This window comes from Lissotriton vulgaris, chromosome 1_1 (genome assembly GCF_964263255.1).
Source record: "Lissotriton vulgaris chromosome 1_1, aLisVul1.2, whole genome shotgun sequence".
NCBI lineage: Eukaryota > Metazoa > Chordata > Amphibia > Caudata > Salamandridae > Lissotriton > Lissotriton vulgaris.
The window spans coordinates 538376849-538400013 of NC_141685.1; the positions used below are offsets into that span (position 1 = coordinate 538376849).

Below are 23165 nucleotides of genomic sequence, written 5' to 3' on the forward strand. Positions count from 1 at the left end.
ACATCAAAGCACGCCAGCCCTATAACTGGGGCAGCTCCAGAACAGGAAGGCAGTTGTATCTTGGAGTCGAGAGACGAGAGAAGAACTCATCCTGGACGGACTACTGGCGCTGCCGTAGCTCTGTCCTGTGCACCATCGTCCTGCCTGTTGGCGCTGCCACAGCCGTCGTAACCTTCATTCTTCACCGTCGTCCGGATCTGCTGGCGAGGCCGCGGACCGTTGTAACTGTCATCTGCATCGGGACCTGCTTGGCTTCTCCACGGCCCGTCGACCATCCTTCATCCATCTCGGGACCTGCTTGGCTTCTCCACGGCCCGTCGACCATCCTTCATCCATCTCGGGACCTGCTTGGCTCCTCCACGGCCCGATCAGCAACCACGCCGAGCTCGAGGATTGAGAGCTATTGAACTCATTGGTAACTAAGACTGTCCCGCTACCCTTTTCCTCAACCAGAGATCAGAACCGAGGGGACCCCTGAGTCCAGACCTCCTTGTATTATATCAACGTAACCTAAGAAGTGCATATAAAGTCTCGTTAACCTTCAATCTTGTGTGGTGTCCGTCTGTGGGGGGGAAGTTACTTATCTGTACAGTCGTTGGAGACGGCTCTCCCTGGAGACCTCTCCCCGTAATCTCGGCCGACCCTCCCGGTCCGTCTAACAGGGCAGAAGATCAAAGAACTTTCTCAGTCCCTTTATTACCCCAAAGCACATGCCTGCCACTCTAGCCGCTTGTTGTCTAAAAGACAGGTCAGAGTCAAAATGCACCCCCAGACTACGGGCCAAGTTGGTTGTATGAGGTGGTATTTCAGCTTTTTCTGGCCACCATAATCGTGGGATGAACTCATTATTTGGGCCTATAGGCATGATCTCTGTTTTGCCTGTGTTGCATTTCAGAAAAGCGAGTAAGAGCAACACGGGTAGGGGGAGAAGCACAAGGGGGAGAGAACAGCGCAGAGGGGCGGGGAGAAGCACAAGGGAGAGAGCAGCGCAGAGGGGCGGGGGAGAAGCACAAGGGGGAGAGAGCAGCGCAGAGGGGCGGGGGAGAAGGACGTGACGTTTTGACATTTTGCAAAGTGCAAAAGGAATTGTAACATTTTAACTTACGTACTCGAGATGCAGTTTACTACCAATTATACTGCATGTATTTGACGGAAAAAACGTACCTCCTATAATTAAAACACTATTCAAACAATCCTACAAAAACAAAAAAATATGCACTGTACAAATAAATTACATTGCTTTTCATTTTAGAAGATAGGTAGTACAGTATTGTATTTGCATAAGTATAGTACTTACTCCGACACCCTCCCCCATGAGGAGTTGTAGGGCTTTTCGCTGAGGAGCGCACAGCTCTGGAAAGTGGAACCCAAGATAAAAAGTTAATCCAGTGGTTATAGTTGGTTCTTGGGATTAGTCATGTACATAAAAGGAAACTCTTTCATGCATTTCCTCCAGTTTCTTTATGGAAGGTTATATTAAGATGAGTTAGGAATGATGATCAACCGATGTGGGGTTATGCGAGTTCGTTCAAAGGGTTTGTGGGATAAATGGATATGCTAGAGTTGACTAGGTATTGTTAGGTTTCAGGTGTGTAGGAGATGCTGCATTTGAGAGTAAGGATGGAATATTATTATGCTTCATGATGTTGTATGCATAGCCATTATGGCGTCTATTGTCCGATTTATGTTACAAAGATTGCATCTGCTATATTATCACAGTGTAAGTTATATGTTTATTAATATATTAAAGTAGTCCTACTACTTTACAACCTAAAAGCTAGCACGTTCCCTTTTTATGTCTCACTCTCAACTGTAGCGAAAGACATGAACGTCTCAAGACCACCCACATACTGTGTGTTGCCAACTAACCCAAAACTGAAGTGGGTGAAATAACAACAGCTAATTTATAATCGGTTGCACTGCAATGCATTGATGAAGTCTAAAAGCACTGAAACACATTACTATTACCTTGATCAATGGTACTATGGTAGTATACTCAGAAAATGATGAGGAGATGTACACTGTTCTCTAAGGGAGGTGCTGAAACTTGCTATGCTTTCACAATAGCGATATAAATAAACATAGTCATCTCATCGTTACACTTTAGAAAGAACGCATCACATTAGTTTGCTATTTATTAATATTAGCCTTCGCTAGGAAGGTCGACACTCCCGAACCTGGGACTTACCCCGTCCTCAGATGGTCTTTCAAAATCACAATTCCCTATGCCTTGCTTCCGACTCCTAAACATTGCTCCTAAAACTGAAGGCTGTGGGAACCAATCCAAAAGCAAGTTTACAGGACTGACAAGCTAAAGGGCTCCACTAGGCGGAGCCGGGAGACGGACAAGGTCCATCATAGCCTAGAATTGGTGGAAGTCAGAAAAGATCCACCCCGGAAACTAAGTTCCCAATCTACCGGAGGTGCCCGCCCCCACCTTTGCGGAAACAACATTTTAAAGCGCCCCGGAAATAATTGCTATAGCGTACTCTGTCTCTGTTGTGGATCTTTAAAAGAGGTGTTGTTTTAGGTGTCGACGATCTACTCTCTGATGCATCCTCGGTTGCCCAGCAAGAGCGTTTTGTAAGCGATACCGGCAGTGAATTTTGACGGGCCAGGGAAATGCAGGGGCGGTGTCCGATAAAGAAGCCCAGATCGCAGGGTGACTCATCCTGAAAAGCAAAAGTGAAACGTTTGCTTTCGTTTCCAAATGGGCCACTAAAGCCTGAAATAACTTGCATAATTTGCCTTTTTCTTTCAGGCAACGTAGGAAAAGTCGGCTGCGATCTTCCTGCGGTGGGGAGAGAGCAGCGCAGAGGGGCGGGGGAGAAGGACATGAGAGAGAGAGAGAGACGCATACCTGTGTGAGACAGCAACAGGGAGCGTTGCGAGTGGCATACAAGACGGAGGGAAGAGAGGGGAGGGGGGAGGAGAAATGAGACACGGCGGGAAGGGGAGGGGGCGGAGCGGGTAAAATAAACAAGACGGAGGGAAGAGAGGGGAGGGGGGAGGAGAAATGAGACACGGCGGGAAGGGGAGGGGGCGGAGCGGGTAAACAAAGACGGACGTGCACGCGCTTTTAAGCTCAATGCGCATGCGCATTGAGCTTAAAAGTCACGGGCACTGCAAGGAATCGCCACGATTCCTTGCAGTGTGGATAAAGAGTGGATAAGTCCCAATACTCTCGCCTTGCTCGATGCGCATGCGCATCGACAGGCGAGACCTAAAAAAGACAAGGAACAAGGCTTGGCATGGAGGGTAGTATTGTTCTCCTGCACACTGAAAAAAAATATGGGAGTGGAAAAACTAAGCCACCCGAGTCAGTCAATGCAAAATACCTGCAACAATTTCACTTAGTCAGACTCAGAATCGGGGCCATATTGCTATAAAAGTATAAATCCAATGTAGAGTAGACTACTATTTTTAACCACCGCAAAATTTAGCATGAAGGGTCAGGTGATCAGTTTTCTGCTTTGGAAAATAACAGCCATAATTTTATACACCAATATGACCTTATTGTAACAAAAACACAATGAAACAACCTACTTCTATTTTCATTATGATTTTTTTTTTTAACTCAGAGGCATCACGCAGATAAGCGTGGCACACATGGATTACCTACTACAATCAACAATGTCTTAGGGTAGAATTTTGTACCTCAATACTTTTGTCATTTCTAAAGTCTACAGAACAGGGATTACGATTTGCCTATTTACTTGTATGCAACTTGTTGCCCATTGAATATTGGAAGGTGGCTTTGTCGGGATTCAAACTAATGTGCAAATTACACCAGATGTCAGCAGCAGGTGATTTACTCATCCAGCCACCTTGCTGACATATTAATTCTCATACTTTACCTCAGAGGTAAAATAGCAGGTAACACTGCTGCTGCAGTAACCAACTGTGCACTAGGTAGTCCACGCCAGGCAAATGCTAACAGGCATTAGCTTTTTCACAAATACAATACGGTTGAAGGATGGGTCGCAAGAGTAGAACACCTTGATAAACAGGTTAAGTTGCTTACTGGGGCATTTAGAACTGGACAGGTATGTAGGTAAAAGACGCCCGAGTGCTTCTATCGAAATCATGAGAAGACCAGAATCTTCAAAAAAAAACTGCTGACGGTATGAGTATAGTTCAAATTACATCACTTACTACAAGCGTCAAGCAAAAAATATCTGCATCAACGTGTATGTTAAGGTGCAACAAAAACATTTAAGGCAGAGATATGAGCCCTCACCCATCCTTCAAAACAGAACATTTAAGAACTCAAACAGATGGACCGCTTTGTGCTATGACACTTCAAGCATGTTAAGAATAGAAAACGTGTTTGAAAGGTTGCCATTACTTCAATATTTCTTGCTCTACAAAATACTACACCGTAAGCCATGTGCAGTGAGGGGGGTTTATCTCCGCCAGCGGCACACACCCTCTGAAGGAAATGTCAACCACATAAAAATTGCAATGCCCAGCTACATCAACAAACTTAAGACGGCACTCTGAATTTTTTTTTTTTTTTTTTTTAAATCAGAAACTATCCAAAAGGTAACGACGAGTAACCTAATCAAATTTCTACACCCATAATTTTAAACTGAGACAGTATCTGATGTGCAATGCAGACACTTGGTATATTCCGCCATTCAACAATATTGCATCAGGCCAGACTGGGCCCTGTATACAGCAGAAAGAGCCATGTTTTGTGTGAGACAGCACAGTGTTGTAGAAAGACACTGTTTACCAGTCAGAGAGTGAGTTCTCAAAATAATATTTTTTCTCGTAACTAAGCATATAAAGCGAGCCCGTCAGCTTGCCCAGTGCAGCTACAACCACCAACTCCCCCATAGCAGAATTCTTGCATTAGAGGGAAGGCATGCGATCGGATGTAGGAGCGCTCATAACAGAATATTCTTTTACAGTATAAGGAGAAATACACATTAAAGAACATATTCATGGATACAATAGCTCCCTTCTTTAAAAAAGTAACAACATTAGCATAATAAAACATACAAAAATATTTGTAACTATAATAAATGCACAGTATGCAATAATGCACAATAAATAAACTATCCCCTCCCCTGAAAAAATGTTTTAACAACTAATACAATAAAATACTATATATCAAAACAAATGTACATATCAAATCCCTGTAAGCATCCTGGTTTCTAAGACACAACCATGCCTGTTAGTGATGACTTCATGATTTGATTTGCAAGTTCATCAAAGTTCTGATGATGTTTTAAGGATAGGCTTTCTTGATAAGGCTCAGCACATGCAGCCGAATCAGAAGAACATGAACTAAAATTTGGCACTTCTTGTTGTCAGCCTCTTACATCATTTTGCTGAGAAACATAAAAAGGAAATAATCCATCACTTGGAATTCCCACTTTTCTCATTATAACATCTTTTTGAAAATCAAGTAGTGGAATTACATTCCCCTTGGACCACACACGTCCATCAGCTAACTGTACAGATGTCCAAGCAACCTGGATTACTTTTATTGGACCATTAAAAAAGAAACTCAACTTTGGATTTTTTATATCTCATATTTTTAAGCATTACCCAAGTCCTTGTAACAATCTCGGTTACCTACTGTTCAAGTCTGATCGCAGTATTTTTTCATTTTATCCTGTGAATCTTCTAGCGTTAACATGTATTTTTTTCGAATCCACTTGCTCATGTACACTTCAAGAGGATATTATCCAACCATCTCGGAAACATACCAGAACGAGGACTCCTACCCCTCAAAGAAAAAGGTGTTACACCAGTGACAGTGTAAGGAGTATTAGGATATGCCCATGACTTGTTTCTTACAAATTCTTCTACATCCATTTCACATGTTACAGCCGTTTGAATCACTTCCTTAAGCAATCTATTAATCCTCCCAACAGCTCCATTGGAATTTGGACTGTATAATGCCACAATACAATGTTTTATACCAGGGTTCTCCAAAGTTTGCCCTGGAGGGCTGGATCCATGCCAGATTTTTAGTATTTCCCAATTTAGATGAATGTAGTTATCTTAAAAATCATGCAAGGATCCAGCCATCCAGGACAGACTTTGGAGAACCCTGGTTTATACCTATGTTCCTAAGAAAAGAATCAATTTTTTTCAGGAACCAATTGTACCCCGTTATCAGTTACCAGTTCTAAAGGGTAACCATTCAGAACGAAGACTCAGTTTAAAAATTCAATAGCCAGCTGTGTGCTTATTTCATGTACAAACTCATATTAGAGTCAGTTAGTAAAATAATCAGTCAGCACTATCATAGGCTTAATAATGAACAAATGGGTCCAGAAAAATCTAATGCCAGCTTACTCCATGGGCAATCTGGAAAGGGAGTAGGCACCAATAGAGTTTCCTTCATCTTCCAGGGTTTGTAGAAAAGCAAACATTCTTCACATGAGTCTACAAAATCCTATACAGGTTTGTAAATATAGGGCTACAAAAAATGATGCCTTAACATTTATTTCTGGAAGCAGTTCCCAAATGCCCAGAATGCGCTAATCTAATAATTTGAGATCTTAGATTCTTCAGTGGAACACATTTGCCAGCTATCAACAAAAACCTGGATTCTATAGTAAGCAGAGATGCCATTTGACCAAAAAAAATTAAATCTCCTTGTAACTGCTTGAGTGGTGGCCACCCCTTGTAGACATAATCTCACACTGTCAACAAGTTAATGTCCTCTGTATATGCCTTATTCCACTTCTCCACACTAATAGTTACTTGGCACATGCCAACTACGTCAATACCAGGTACTACAGATTCAGAACACAAATTCACAGACTCTTCCATTTCTTTTTGTTCCCTCGGGGGCATTCTTGACTAACAGTCTGCCATGAGATTTGTTCCCCCTGTTATGCATCTAATCTCAAAATTGTATTCTTGCAACAATGAAATTATATGCATAAGCCTAGAAGAGGCTGCAGTCTTTTGTCTCACAGAAAGTACTTCAAGGGCTTTGGATCTGTGCATAAAACAATTTTTGTTCCCCAAACATAAGTCTTGTATTTTTGAATTGCCCCTGCACATGCTTAAGCTTCTCTTTCAATCATACCGTATCTTTTTCCACTTCTGGGAGTACTCTTAAAGCAAAAGCTAAGGTATGCTCCTCTCTGCCCACCCTTTGGCAAATGACTTCACCCAGTCCTACAGCACTAGCATCAACAAATAGGACACATGTACATCCATTGATAAAGGTTTTCAAAGCAGGTACATACATGCTTTTATGATATTCCCAAACACTTTGAGGAGTCTCCTCCCAAACAAATGTTCCTTTTTTTCCTTAAATGTTTCTGAAGGGGCTTCATGAGAGTTCACACACTCTCACAAATCTAGCGTTATAGTCACTAAAACCCGATAAACAGTTTAAGCTGCTCCTGGTTTTGTGGACACTGTACATTTCTCAAGGTCTTAATTAAATATTCCTTCGGTCTAATGCTTTCTGATGTTATACAATGACCTAAATAATCAACAGTATTAATTAAAAATGTGCATTTATTACGTGATACAGTCATAAAATAGACAACACTCTAATATGCAATTGTGCTAATCAATGGATTTGGCAAAAATTAAAATGGTATCCTGAAAGGCTTGTACCCCAGGAACTTCCTTAAGCAGACACAACATTAACTTCTGAAAAACACTAGCAGCAGACGCTTGGTCAAATGGTAAAAGTAAATATTTAAATTATCCGAACGGAGTAATGAATGCAGTAAGCAACTGAGATTCTTTCTTCAAAAGGCACCTGATAATATGTCGCTTTAAGGTCGATATTTCTAAAATGTTTTAGTCCACGAAAAGTTGTTAATACTTCGTGTATTTTAGGCAGCGGTGACAGTCCACAACTATGTTTTTATTTAATGAGTGTAAATCATCACATAAGCGAATACTGACATTTTCTTCTTTGCTATCACCATAGCACTTACCCATTCCGCCGCATTCAAACGTTCTATGATTTTATCAGCATACAATTGATCCAAATGCTTTAACTCCTCTCATTATTACTTTTACCTCCATCTTGTACTTTTTTGACCACACTTACATTAATACTCCGATTTATCAGACACGCCAGCATTTTCCAATATTTTTACAGACTGAACCGAACGTTCAATTCCCTTAGCTATTTTTATTGTTTCTTGTAATGTGGGATTTGTACGGCATAAAAAATGCTCTTGAACTTTCTTTATATTACTATTCAATAGAATTTTAGATCACACCTCACGTGCACAACATACCTCCACTGCTCCCATACCCATGCGAACCCAACGGCTTCTTCTAAAAAGATCTCCGACAAAGAGCCCTGTTTACGGTGAGCCCGTCGGGCATTGCAGCACTGGCCTGACAAGGAGCAAGGCCCAATGGTGAAGCATGACAACTTTCGGGGTGTGTGAGGGTAACATGACAAAAGACTTATCTTTTCCTCTTCCCCCTTCATCCTCACTTTAGGAACTGCACTCCCCTTCGTTAACACGTTTGCTTTGGAGCCACGTTTGCAGGACCTGCTTAAATATCAGCTCCCAGTCCCACCTCTTTTTTTTCAAAGACTTTATTGCATAGACATTTCCATTAGCTGTCCCCTTCACTTCCAGACCCGTGTTAAACCCTTTGTATTACAGACTTGTCATTTATTGAATTACCAGGAACAGTGTCATCACAGAGACTCAATTATGTAAACGGAGCACTGGAAGGTGTTGTATTCCTATTGCCCTTGTTCTTCTGAGGCCCGAATCAATGGGCCAAAAAGTGTCGACCCTACAGCACAGAGGAGTCTGACAGACTATGACTGGCATACAAGAAAATATTATGTGGAGGGTTAATCTACCCCTCCTAGTGTGTATTGGACTACCTCCTTTCCGGATTTCTTTTGGAAGGATTTTTCTGTTTGCGATTAGCAACAGTATTTAGTAAGAATGGGTAAGAAGGAATTGTAAATCTATATGTCAAGTCAAGTCAAGTCAAAGAATTTATATAGCGCACTACATACCCAGAGGGTCTCAAGGCGCTAAGGGAGGGGAGAAGGATTACTTGTCAAATATCCACGTTTTAAAGTTGCTTTCTGAATGCTAGGTGGTTCTGGGTAAGGCGAAGGTAAGTGGGGAGTGAGTTCCATGTTTTAGCTGCCAGGTATGAGAAGGATCTGCCTCCCATGGTGGTCTTGTTGATGCGAGGTACGGTGGCGAGGGCTTGGCTGGAGGAACGTAGTTGGCGGGAGGGGGTGTAGAAGGACAGACGTGAGTTGAGGCATTCTGGCCCGATGTCGTAGAGTGATTTGTGTGCGTGGGTTAGCAGTCGGAAAGTGATCCTCTTATTGACGGGTAGCCAGTGGAGGTCTTTCAGGTGACCAGAGATGTATTCGTTACGCGGGATGTCTAATATGATCCTCGCTGAGGCGTTTTGGATTCGTTGGAGTTTCTTCTGGAGTTTAGCAGTAGTACCTGCGTAGAGGGTGTTTCCGTAGTCCAGTCGGCTCGTGACCAGAGCATGGGTGACTGTTTTTCTGGTTTCGGTGGGGATCCAGCGAAATGTTTGAGCATGCGAAGAATGTTGAAGCAGGATGAGGATACGGCGCTGACTTGTCTGTTCATTGAAAGTGAAGAATCCAGGATAACGCCTAGGTTCCGTGCGTGGTCTGTCGGGATGGGTGCTTTTCCAAGGGCTTCCGGCCACCAAGAGTCGTCCCATGCCGAGGGGGATGTACCTAAGATGAGGACTTCTGTTTTATCTGAGTTCAGTTTCAGACGGCTGTGTTTCATCCATTCGGCAACTTCTTTCATTCCTTCATGTAGGTTAGTTTTGGCGGTGCTGGGGTCATTGGTGAGAGAAAGGATCAGTTGAGTGTCATCCGCGTAAGAGATGATGTTGAGGTTGTGTTGGCGAGCGATGGCCGCGAGGGGGCTCATGTATACGTTGAAGAGGGTGGGATTGAGTGAGGATCCTTGTGGTACGCCGCAGATGACTTCAGTGGCCTCGGACTTGAATGGTGGAAGGCGGACTCTCTGGGTTCTTCCGGTGAGGAACGAGGTGATCCATTCAAGAGCTTTTCCTTGTATTCCGATGTTTCTGAGGCGTTGTAAGAGGGTGCTGTGGCAGACTGTGTCGAAGGCTGCAGAGAGGTCGAGGAGGATGAGGGCGACTGGGTCTCCATTGTCCAGTAGAGTTCGAATGTCGTCTGTTGCTGCGATGAGGGCGGTCTCAGTGCTGTGTTTTGCTCGGAAGCCAGATTGTGAGGAGTCGAGGGATTTGTTGGCTTCGAGGAAGGCGGCGAGCTGGTTGTTGACAGCTTTCTCGATGACTTTGGCCGGGAAAGGAAGGAGCGATATGGGGCGGTAATTTTTGCGTTCGGTGGGGTCCGCTGTGGGTTTTTTCAGAAGGGCGGTGAGTTCAGCGTGTTTCCAGCTTTCCGGGAAGGTGGCGGAGTTGAAGGAGCAGTTGATGACGTCTCGGAGGTGCGGTGCTATGACGGAGTCTGCTTTGTTGAAGATGTGGTGAGGACATGGGTCTGTGGGGGATCCTGAGTGGATGGAGTTCATCAGGCGGATGGTGTCCTCAGTGGAGATTGGGTTCCAGTCGTTAAGGGTGTTTAAGGGGGAAGAATGTTCAGCATATGGTTGGGTGGGTTGGTCTCCGGGTTGGTTGTCGAAGCTGTTGTGGATGTCTGCAATTGTTGTGGTGGAAGAATAAAGCCAGGGAGTCGCAGAGGGCTTGAGAGGGGGTGATGTCGTTGGAGTTGGCCGAGGGATTGGTAAATTCCTTGACGATGTTGAAAAGTTCCTTGCTGTTGTGGGCGTTGTTGTCTAGTCGATCCTTGAATGCTGTTTTCTTGGCCTTCCGGATTAGTTGGTGGTGTGTGCGGGTGGCGTTTTTGAAGGCGTCCTTGGTGGTAGTGGTTGGGTCTTTTTTCCAGGCCTTTTCAAGGGAGCGGCAGAGTTTCTTGGACTTCTTAAGATCATCGTTGAACCATGAGGCCTTCTTGCTGCCAGGTTTGCTTTGACGTTTTTTCAGTGGTGCTAGGATGTCGGCGGTGTTGGATAACGATAGGGTGAAGTTGGCGGAGGCTTGGTCTGGGTTAGAAGAGTGGGCTGGGGTGTTTAGAAGGAGCGATGAGGAGATCTGGTCGATGGTGATTTTGTTCCAGTTTCTTTGCAGAGTTGGTTGGAGGTGGTTGATGGGTTTAGGCTTGTTGTAGGTGAAGTGAACGCAGCTGTGGTCAGTCCAGAGGAGATCCGTAGTGTGGCTGAAGGAGACATGATTGCTGGAGGTGAAGATGGGGTCGAGTGTGTGACCTGCGATGTGGGTGGCGGAAGTGACCAGTTGTTTAAGTCCGAGGTTGGCAAGGTTGTCCAAGAGGGTGGTGGTGTTACGGTCGTTGTTCTTTTCAAGGTGAAAGTTGAGGTCTCCCAGAAGGATGTAATCTTTGGAGGGGAGCGCGTGTGGAGTGATGAAGTCCGTGATGTCTTCACTGAATTTTGCGCGGGGTCCAGGTGGTCTGTAGAGGAGGGTGCCTCTGAGTGTGGTCTTGGGGTCGATGTGGATCTGGAAGTGAAGGTGTTCAGAGTTGGCGAGATTGACGTCTGAGCTGGTTGAGATGTGGATGGATTTCTTATGGACGATAGCGATTCCTCCTCCTGTGTGGCCAGTACGGTCCTTGCGTGTGATCTTATAATCTTCAGGGATGGCAATGGTGATGTCTGGGGCGGAGGAAGCGTTCATCCATGTTTCTGTTAGGAAGGCGATGTCTGGAGAGATGGTGTCTAGTAGATTCCAGAGGTCAATGGCGTGTCTGGGGACCGATCGGGTGTTGAGAAGGATGCATTGTAGGTGGTTGGGGTCGGGAATCAGCGGTGTGGTCGTAGCGGAGATGTTGTCGGTGCCGATGAATTTGCAGGAGTAGCAAGAGAAAGGTCCATGGGTGTGTCCAGGAGCGGCTTGGACGCAGTTGGGGGTGCGACCGGGGTTAAGGGATTGATAGTACACCTGTAGTTGGTATTTGAGTTATAAAGAAAGACGGTTCAGGGATCAAGTAATAATTGGTAGGGACTAATTTGTTTTTCCCTATAGAAATAGTTATTTATTTATTTCTCTGCCTTATTTTTTTTTCTTTGCTTGGTGAATAGCTTCCAGCATCTATGTTATCAAATAGTTTTGAAAAGCATGAAACCATATTTTCCTCTCCAACACTGGGTTTCCTGGATTCATTAAAAAGTGCGAAGGTTGCTGCACATGCCTCCCACTGGCAATTATGAACATGGACTCTTATTAAATATATGTTTTTAAACTAGAAGAAAGAATGTCTCATAGTGCATATACATTTAAATACCAGCTCTTGGCCCCTCAGTCACTTGAAGCGCATATCTGGTCAGACCAGTTTAGTGAAACAGCCATGGTGGACCCAATTGATGGCAAAAATAAGTACTTCGCCTTAAACACCGTGAAAAGCGCAGTGCTCAGTCAAAAGCGATTTCGCTCAAGCGATCGTATGATAAGCGCGCCTCAGCCCAACAGCTCATATCGCAGAGCAATTAAACAATCCCAGAAAACTCGTGTGCAAACACTAGAATGCTGTTTCACAAAAGCAGATACTTCTGCTCCCAAGTTGGCCTCCAGTGCGTTGCATGCATCATCGCGCCATGTACCATAGAAAATGGCCACCAACTAATTTTGTTGCCAGACTTGTCCCAGGCCTTGCCTGACAAGATGTTATGCTTCGATCATGCAAACTGCCTGACTTGTGAAGATTGCCTAGAGCAACCACGTCACTACAGGGTCTTAAGTAGTCAGGAGGCCAAGTTCTCCTCGATCCTTCATGTAGTAACAGTCCACTTAAGGACTTCCCACCAACACCGATCCCTCAGACAGAAGGAATTACTTCACTGATTACCTCACAGCGATGGAGACACCAATGGTTGCTTGCTTCCCTTCTAACAGTGCAGATGAGCCGCTTTTTCCACTTCAATCATCGCCAATATATTGTGGAAAGACATTGTTTACGAGTCAGAGAGTGAGTTCTCAAGAGAATATTTATTGTAGTAAATAAGCAAATAAAGCAAGCCCTTTTGCTTGCTTCCATGCAGTCCAGTTCCAACAGTCAACTCCACTTTAGCAGAAATCTTGAGTTAGAAGGCATGCAGATGAAGGAAAACTCCTAACAGAACATTATTTTACGTTATAAAGAGCACTACACATTAAAGAACACAACACACAGCCTTTATTCCTGGACGTGAGCTACCGAAGCACACGGGGAAAGCAGGGATACTTTGGTTGGTAGAAAGAAGTCTTAATCCGGACAATTTGCACAGACCTAAATCATTAAAAATATCATCAGTCATAGACTTCTCCTAACTTGCCTATGTCTACGTCCTACAAAGCATGAAGCCATATAAGAATGGTATCTTGCATGCAAATAATTAGAATGGCAGACTTATACCTGCTGCTCAGCCAGTGTAACAGTGGTGACAGAATGTTGGTATGTGGAATGTTGGTGAGTGTGTGAGTCAGTTGGTGGATGGGCTGGGCAGCAGGAAGGCTGCTCCTGGTGGGGCTCTGCTTTAAATCTTAACATCTGTTCCTGAATAAATCTACTTAACCAATCGACCTTGAACCAGACCATCATTTTTATTTACTACATATTAGGGCAAAGACTTTGAAACGCCCTACGTGTACAAGTGGACTGAAAGAGAAAATTTCAAAATCAACTGAACCTACTTGGAATCTACTGAAAGAAGAAAGAAACCTAAAGATCCTTGGAAAGTTTTAGTGCTGGAGAGCACAGTATCGCCCTTTAGCCCCACCAGTGTCCTAACCCACCGGAAGGTCCAACAGCCAGGGCATGATGAAACTATTTACATCCTCACATGCGCTTTCAAGCAACGCCATTCCCTGTATTCTTCTAAGGCCTTCATGTACTGATATAATCAAATCTTAATTGTTCTTTACAAGTGGTGATGCTGCGTGCCATGATGTACTGAACCTACTTCTGCAAGTGGTGGAAGCACAGACGCCAGGTCCCAACAGTGTGATTTTGTTGCAAGTGACTAGGGAACACCTGGACTTCTACCAACCTGTTGGTATGTGATTTGTTTTTTACACTTCGTGGACTTAGCAATACTTAAAGCTTGTGCTGGTTGTATCAAAAATCTTAAAGCTTGTGCTTGTATCAAAAATCTGAAATTTTGGTTTTACCACGTTTTGGCTGTTAATTTTTAACTGTGTGTGCGCAAGCCCCAACAACTGTGCATGCAGAGGCCGCGCGAAGGAAAGCATTGTGATGTCAGCTAAGGAATTCCTGTTTCCATGCACAGAGCAGATGCCTCCCTATGCCTTCAAGAACTTTCATGCCACGCTCCGAGGCTGTTGCTAAGGAATCATCATGAGGGCGCAAGTGGAAGTCCAGCGAGCCGCAAGCCTGTGTTCGCCAGTGAAGTTACCTGGTCAGTGGCGTCGCATGAACTCCCTGCGAAGAAATCGGCGGCGTCACAGCGGACATCCTGGAACGTGACACTGCAGAGGAAGTGTGTGCTTGGAGCCACCCGGCACGCAGTAAGACTACGTGCCGCCATCTTGTGTTTGGATGCGTTTTTTCAGGCCAGCCGTAAGCATAGGGAGCTTCCCGCGAGGGGTGAGAAACATGGGAAGCATATTGAGGACTCGTCTCGACGTTGGATATTGACGTCTGTTGCTCCGCTTGTTAAAGAGATTAGTCAGCCTCACGACTGTTACCTCATCGCGTGGTGTTTGGGGTAAATTTTCCCACGTTAAGCTGAGGAAGTCTCCCGCCTGGGTTTCCTGTTGTGCCTGCATTAGACTGTGAGCGACCCTTCTCGTTTGGGTTATTTTGCATTATTAGCTCACTCATATGATGGCGAGTGTCCAGTCAGCAACTCGGCGATGCCATCATTAACTTTCCCTGGTGTTCTGCATCAGTTGACATTTCAAGGAATCAACTTAGCGTTAACCTGCTGTTTTGGATAATTAGATGAATTGTTTTGTTTCTCCATTCTCTTCTGAGGTGTTTTTAGATCATTTCATTGACTGGTCTTTGGGATGTGTGGGTGACTTACATCTTTGCTGTGGGGATAGGTTTTCTTTCTTCTTCAACAGATTTTGCAGATGTTGGACCCTTGTTAAATCCTATGGTGAGCTACTTACTTCATGGTCTTAATGCTTTACTGTTGGTTTCTTGTACGTTCTGCATAGGTCTTGAGTGTGTTCTGTGTGCGCAGCTTGTGTTTCAGTTGAGCATTCCTTTTGACATGTGGGATGGTGCTTTATTGCCCACCACTCGGTTCATGTTGATTGTTTTCCTTACTACTTTATGGGTGTAGCGTTGTGCGCTTTACATCTTTTGTGTGGATCGTTTACCACCCTAACGTCTAGATTAGGTGAAGGGCTGAGTAAAAGCCAGATGTGTGAGGAGTGTGTGTTTTGCTAGGGTGTGCCGTTTTACCTTACCATTGGATTGCGAGTAGCTCTGTACACTTGTACTTGTTCCGTGTGGAGCCCTTTCCACACGTACCACCCTAACAAAGGTTTTGGGTGTAAGGCAATCTTTTATGCCGTTGGTTTGGTGTCCCACACGTACCGCCCTTACTTCGGCTTTGGGTGAAGGGCTGATTTCAAGCCAGATTTTCATCAGTGTATGTTTCGTTCCTAGTGATTGCTGTTTCTCTTATGATTTGCTTGGTGTAGTGTGAACACCTTTACAGGTTCCATGTGGAGCGCCTTTTCACACTTGAAACCATGCTTCAGGATTGGGGGAATTATCATAGTTCTTGTTGTTGAATGGTTTTCTTCTACACCTTGTGGAAGGCATCCCCCTTTTTTTTCTTACTTTTCTCAAGTTGGCCTGGCCAGCTAGCATGTTTTAGGTATCTTGGTTTATTTGTGGTTTTCAGTGTAGTAGTCCATGGATTTTGCTGTGGTAGAAAGGGAGATGGTGCATAAGGTATTCCTCTTATAGCACTTGTGTTCCTTTTCTTCTCTATTTTTATTTCTTTTGCATGAAATTTTCCACCTACAATCTTTATGCTTACACATCAGATTGTTGCTATGTTGCTTATTTGTTGCAATAGTTCTGATATCATTCTGTTGCATGCTATTGTTCCTATGTCATCCTTTGCTTGCATCAGTCTTCATTGTCATTCCGTTTAGAGTTTATTTGAAATTAATATAAAGAAAGGAGATGTGTTATATCTGCTGCTCAGCCAGTGTGACTGAGGTGACAGAATGTTGGTGGTGAAAGGTTGGGGAGTGTGTGTGAGTCAGTTGGTGGATGGTCAGAGCAGCAAGAAGGCTGCTCCTGGTGGGGCTCTGCTTTACATCTTAACATCTGTTGCTGAATAAATCTACTTAACCAATCTACCTGGAACCGGACCATCATTTTTATTTACTACACAGACACACTCAAATTCACAACATAAACCTGTAATCACTCTGGATACAGTCATTTGCAATATACATTTGGTACATTATGATCAGTATTTGGAAATGGTAAAAACGCAACAAAGTAACGCTGCACCTATTCAAATAGTACGCCTTGTTCTAACAACAACCCAAGAATCTCTTAACCTCAAAGAACTGGACATGTTTAGGGTCCAGCCATCGGTACAGACATAAGGAGAAAGGACAACTGTGAATGGATGCTTAGTTGGGATGATAAGCAACACTTATGGCAAACCACAATGTAGGGAAACCACAGCAGGAGAGAAACAGTTCAGCAACTCCATAGGCCAACGAAGCATCACAAACAACAGCGCTGTGGCCCTCAAACAAAAGACTGTGGCCTGGAGCCACTGAATCAAACCACTGTCTGGTCTCAGCCTGGGTTTAAGTAAGATTTTAAACAAAAGGGATAACGTCTTGCATTAGATTACATAGTTCTCTCTGGATCAGGCTAGATAGTGTGTCAACTAAGTGCTAGACCAGCACCAAAGAAGTCTGGTCAACGGTGGAAGAAAAGATTTATTGTTGGTAAAGACTGAGAGTATGCTCATAAGGCAGAACCAGCACTCATCTGCCCTGCGGATGTAGCAATGGTTCTTGGCTCGTTTTCCTTTGTGCCCATAGCTTTGTGAAGAACGGAGCAAACCACGGTCAACATTTACAAAGGGTTTCAGCATTCACCTACCATCTGAATAAGTATATCTGAGGGTTTGAAAAAGCTCAAATAATTTCACACACGCACTAAACGCATTTAGTGATTTGGAAAAGTGTTTCCGCTTTCAGCGAAAACAAGCTACATCAACTTCATGCTCTCCTTAACCCTTTCCTTGCTGCAGTCGGCCATTGGCCGACGGCAGCACTACCTCCCCAGTGCTGCCGTCGGCCAATGGCCGATGCGGCCCCACCCGCGCACGCTCGCACCGCGGCGGAATTACCGCTGCGGTTAACGGGTTAAAATGGCCTGTTTCTTTACAAACAACATGTTTCTCCCCTGGCTTAACTACAGTCAGTGGGATTAGAAGCTATTTTAGTAAAAGGTGGGTGCTCATCCTTGCCTAGTGAGGGTACACCAACTGAGCTTTCTTTACCGTCCTTCATTGCAGAACAGATCTTTATGCCATTAAACTATATTAAGGAAGGTTCTGGAGTTCTCTGAAAAGCCCAAACTGCTTTGAAGGCTTTTAAATCAGACTACTGAATTATGGAAAAAAACTGTTGTTTTAAAAGTATCAGCTTTCAAGCATGACATGACAGAAAAATATGATGACGTGTGCCACCTTTTTAAACTTTAGTGGCAAATGAGTGGATACAATGGGGTTTACTGCAACACTGGCCTGCTGTTGTGGGCCCAGCAGAGAGACAAACAAAGCCCCGACGTAAATTGTGCTCTCCTGTAACAGAAAAAATGCAAAATCGTTCAGGTTTATAAGAGTTCAGATCTAGTGTTCACACTTAGAACACTGGAAAGAGAGTATAAACTAAACAGCAGAAATTGAGTGATAAGTGATACAGTGCAGCACTAAGAAGGATGGAAACGCTCTTGTACAGCCTTTCTGGGAGAACTAGCAAATGAGAAACTTACATCTAAAGTGTCTATACGGTTGGTCAGGGAAGTGTTGCGACGTTCGCAGCATTATTTTTTAGCCTCCTAGAGACCAAGTCATTTTGTTTCCAGCTCAAAGCACAGTGGATCTTTTGGTGAAGTGTGGGTTCTATGTAAAGTGCAAGCCAATCACAATGTCAATACAAGGACGCTTCTTCAACTTTCTGTACGAGGGGCAGCAGTAGTGATGGTCTCAATTGATATATTACCCATAGATAGCGATACGGTATTATAAGCAGCACAAGCTGTGTAGGAGACGTTACAGAGCAGATGCCTTCACAAGTAACACGGAACAAGCAAAAATACTCTCCACATGGAATAATGCTGTAGAATATGAGGGAATAAAAGATGGGTTCCGGTATTAAAACACAAATTATTCACTTGAAGCTTTCAAATACTGTTTCATTGGCTGGTAACTCTACCCAGCTATTACACTTGTGTTACGGTGCTAGCTATGAATGGAATGTGGAAGTGCAGCGTAAAAATGTGGTGTAGTGTACTACGTTGAACACTGGAAAGAAATTGCTGGGAAGCAGAATGAACAACAATGGAGTAACGCGGATGATGTAACTAAATCTACAAAGATTGTGGAAAATTATTGTTGGTAGCTCACCAACAAAAGGGGATGTGGTGGATGATGGTTTGGGTTTTGCATCTCACAGTAAAGCACGTATTGCCAGTCACATGTTTTTTTAATTTCACGGATGTTTTGGATATTCACAAGCTGTGGAAAAAAGCATCCCAATGGACCAGGACTAAGCAGTTCCAAACTCGGTTGACACGTTAGATTGAAATTCTGAGTCAAATCATTCGATGTCAGGTGACATTAGTAGTAAAGACACAATGTACAGCCTGAGCAAACAGTATTAGAAGATATTCCACAAGAAGATGCAACTAACCTCCAAAATGGTTGGAAGATTTCCTATGTAAAGGGGATGGTGGAGAAGTGTGGCTCACTGGTTAGAGGAGGCAGACCTGGGAGCAGAGGTCAGCCTGGGACCAGGGTTCAATTCCCGGCTCAGAAGGGTCTTGAGTCCTAAAATGTCCATGGACTCCACAATTCTCACTCCGGTGCCTACTTGATTCACTGGTTCACACTCTGCGACTCTGGGCAATAGCTGGCTTAATCTCCACAACGGCCCCTCGCGGCGGGATGCCTGGCTTTCACCTTGCGGATGCCCTGCCGGGGTTATCTCACAGGGGAATACCAGGACGGGTTCCCTAAGCAAGCACTTAGAAACCGCTTGGTGATTTGCGCTATATAAATTCCTGTACATTTACATGGTGCAACTTAATAGTTTTTACATTTTGTTTTTCTTGTGGGGTACTGTTCTCTACTTTGTATGTTGCATTTAACTACTGTTTTTGTTATTTGAGTGTGTAGAAAGGGAGAGAATCTGTTGTGGTTCAAGTTTTGAATGTGGGAAGAGACTGTGGCATGTAGGGTGCTGTGATCAAAATGTATTATTTATTTATTTATTTAGAAGTTTTCTATAGCGCTAACAAGACCCGAAGGTATCAGAGCGCTTCACAGTAGAGGACATGAAAAAGAGAACAACATGAGACAAACCCAATAAAAGCAATCGGCGAGAGATGAGACGAGAAATGGGGTATGAGTTCAAATAGTTGGGGAGCGGAGCAGACTGACTGCGGTGCGTGCATTGTGTGGCTCCTCTGGTTGCAATAAATTTCGCCCAACCTGCTTCCATTGTCATGCTGTTATTGATGGGCAATACATGACATTTCCCTAGTTGTGGGCTTGTTTGGAATCATATTTGAGGACCAATCTGCCAACTCACAAGAACCGTATTCAGGGTGGGCTATTCTTCATCTACCACCAGTCATGGGTAGGGGCAGTCAGTGACGGGAAATGAGTACAGCGAAATATTAATGGCATTTAATCTGGTTTCATTTGTAATGTCTGATCCACATTTAGACACTTGAGTTTCCTATCAACATGATAACTTCTATGAGCCAAGAGCATATAGGAAAGCAAGAGCGTGCTGTTCTGATGACTGTATAACAATTGCCTGCTTTCACCTCTGCATACTAAATTGAAAACTATGAAACTTTATAGTAGACCTCGAGAAATCTACCCGCCCACTCGCAAAATGTTTAGGGCTTACTGGCCCATTCTGGCAAGCTGACATAGAACATGTGTTATGTTTACTCGTTAAGTGAATGAATAATAAATATGCCTTTAAATCTTGTTTTCATCTGGTCACATTTGCTCTGTGTTCAGAGACAGAGGTCGAATGCCAGCTATGTCTTCGGACAATTTGCTGTTTCTTTTACCTTAGAGGATGGGGTTTCCTTTTATTTTTTTGATTTTGTGAAGTGAACTGTCAGAGAATCGTGCCGTACAAAAAGTGTGCAATGAAGGTCTGTAGGATGTTAGGCTTTTTAAAAGAACACAACATATTAAAGAAAGCTTTTAAATGATCTGAAGAACATTTCAAAATATATTTCAGTGGATATGAAAGCAATTTTTTTGTAATTCTTTGATAAAAAACAAACAAAAATTAATAGGATGAACATAGATCAGAAATCCTTTCTTGGTAATGTGCAAATGACAATTTATTTCTGAAACACAAATTCCACAGTTTATACGCTATATGGTTTTATCATTGAAACTATACGTCAGTGGGAAAGTTGGTGGTCATTTCAATGGAAAATGTGCTCTTTGTAAATGACAGCACCAACTACTGCATCATGCTTTAGCGATCTATTTATCAAAAGGCAGTTTTTAAACACGTTCAGAGAACTACTTCTATCCCCGCCCTGATGAAAATGCTGTTAGTGAATTAAGAGGCAAGTCACGGGTCATGTGTACCATATGTGCGAGCTTGATACCTATTATATATGGAGCAAACGTTTAGTCTATTAAATCAAATCAAACAGATTTTTGTAAAGCAGCAATGCTTAACTCCCATATTTGAAGGTGCTCCACAAACCACTATACATTAACAACGAATCCTCTGAAGAATTTACGCTGTTAAACTGAGTAAAAATAACACCCAGTATTATGCCAGTTCAGGCACTAAAATAGCAGTACTGTGTGCTATACTGGAATCAGAATGTATTATTTATGAACCAAGTACATATGATATTGCGTCATGTAAAGAACACAATATGTGACACTGTACCACCATACAAGTCGCAGATATAGACGTATGACAACTCCACGTAAAGAAGTGAGTGCAATAACGCACTAATACTATCCTTCAGAGCACAGTTGAACAAACTATCCATAGTAGGATCCCCTCCCAGCCAAGAGATTCGATGCAGAGCAGACCATTTAAGACTCACTACTGCTTCGACCAAGAAAAGGGATCGTACTTCCCCGCACTTAACTCCCACCTTTCGACAACGATCCATAATGCCCATCACTTCTGGAGACTTGTGGCTACTATACTATTCACAGATGACAAGTGTACACATCAAACGTGATGTTTAACAAAACTGCACTATGTAACTTATATGCAGCCTGGGTTTAAAATGCACTGCATGCAAATAGTTCGTATGTATATATCAAGGGCTGGTTAAAGGCATTACATGGCATGGGGACAACTGGCAACTACACATACTACTTCATCAATTTGTAGTTTGATTTGCAGGTCAGACCATCTGATCTGCACTCTAGAAACACTATCAATTAAAACGAAAACGTTCACACTCAATCGGTTTAAGAGCAGTGCTGTGAGTTGCCCCACAACACAGAAACAATAAAACAGTAAATAATACAAAGACTTATCTCGTGACCCCGTACAGATAGCTACTAGCGCAGTTGAAACAAAAGAAAGCACTCATAGGTACACTCCATAAAGAGCACCAGAGAGTGCAACATAGAGAACTGCGACTCTGCATTGAGGGTTGTCCCCTTGCCATAAGCATCAGGGTGGCATAATGAGCATCAGGGGGGCTAGCCTACATCCTTGACTAAAAAGCGATTAAATCAACCCAGATCTGTACCTGGGGATGAATGTTTGTTTTACTCTGCATTCCGTCTATCATATGTTCTCTTTGCTTGTGTTTATACATCCTTGAATAGAGCCTGTGCCCAAATCGCAAATGTAATTTATGTATCAAGTGCAGATGAACAGGCTATACCCATACGAAACAATAAAGAAAGTAAGTAGATGATGAAAAATACTTTTATAAAGTACACCCGTTCCTCATTCCAAGCTTCCCCTGGTCTCACTATAGACCCCGAGCCTCACCTAGGATGACATGTTCGGGGGAGATAGTCTTCTTCTCGGATTTGTTGCAGATCTCGTTAGCTTCGCTGGAGATGAGGTGGATGAACTCGGTACAGCAGTTCACCACCAGCTCGCGGGCATCGTTGGCTACGCGCACGTTAGGCAGAGTCTCTTTAATCATCTTGTTGATGGCGGCCCGGGGGATCGTCAAGTCATCATCGTTTCCGGAGGAGGAGGCCATGCCGGGGCAGGAAAGATAGGCAGCTTATCGGGGCTTGGGCGAGGGGTAGTAGCAGCGGCCGCTGGGCGGTTCCCACGCCTGCTTTCTTCGATTGTCAGCAGGCGGCGCTAGGGCCACAACTCCATTATCAGGCGGCGCCTCAGCAACACCCTAGCGCAGCTCCCTTTAATTCATTGACCCGGCGGCTACACGCGGGAGTAGGGCTGGAAGCTCCTATCCTTTTCGCCGGAAGTATTGTCCGAGAGCAGCGCAGCGCAGTTACCTTCCACTTCCGGTGCTCCATTCCGCAAGCGCTCTATTACAGTTACCATGGAGCCGAATGTAAAAGCCCAGCCCATTTATGACGTAGAAGTACGTTCCTTGCCTCTCACCCTGCCCATTTTTTGCCTGACGTTTTAATGGCCGCCACAGCTCATACGCATGCTCAGTGCAATTGTTCTTAGCGCGCAAGTGACGTCGTGAGCCTGTTAGATCTATTGAGAACACCCCCGTCTGCTGGAGCCGTCTCCAGTACGTCAGGAAGTTGATGGGGTTCGGTGATCCAGTAATTGTTTATTTATTTATTTATTTATATTTTGCGTTTTTTTATAGCGCGGACTTTACCCGAAGGTGTCAGAGCGCTTCACGAGCGCTTCACAATAGGAACAGCAGTGATACATGAGAAACAATACTGCACTAAATG

At 43.8% G+C, this 23165-nt stretch overlaps 1 protein-coding gene across 1 annotated transcript in view; it reads right to left on the reverse strand.

The window, feature by feature from the left end:
- DR1 (down-regulator of transcription 1) overlaps positions 1 to 22806 on the reverse strand; it is a 69638-nt gene extending 46832 nt beyond the window's left edge. The window contains exon 1 of the mRNA XM_086953917.1: positions 22264 to 22806. Within this exon, the coding sequence (XP_086810043.1) occupies positions 22264 to 22483 (220 nt within the window). The 5' untranslated portion in view covers positions 22484 to 22806. The remainder of the gene's footprint in view (positions 1 to 22263) is intronic.
- Positions 22807 to 23165: the final 359 nt, after the last annotated feature.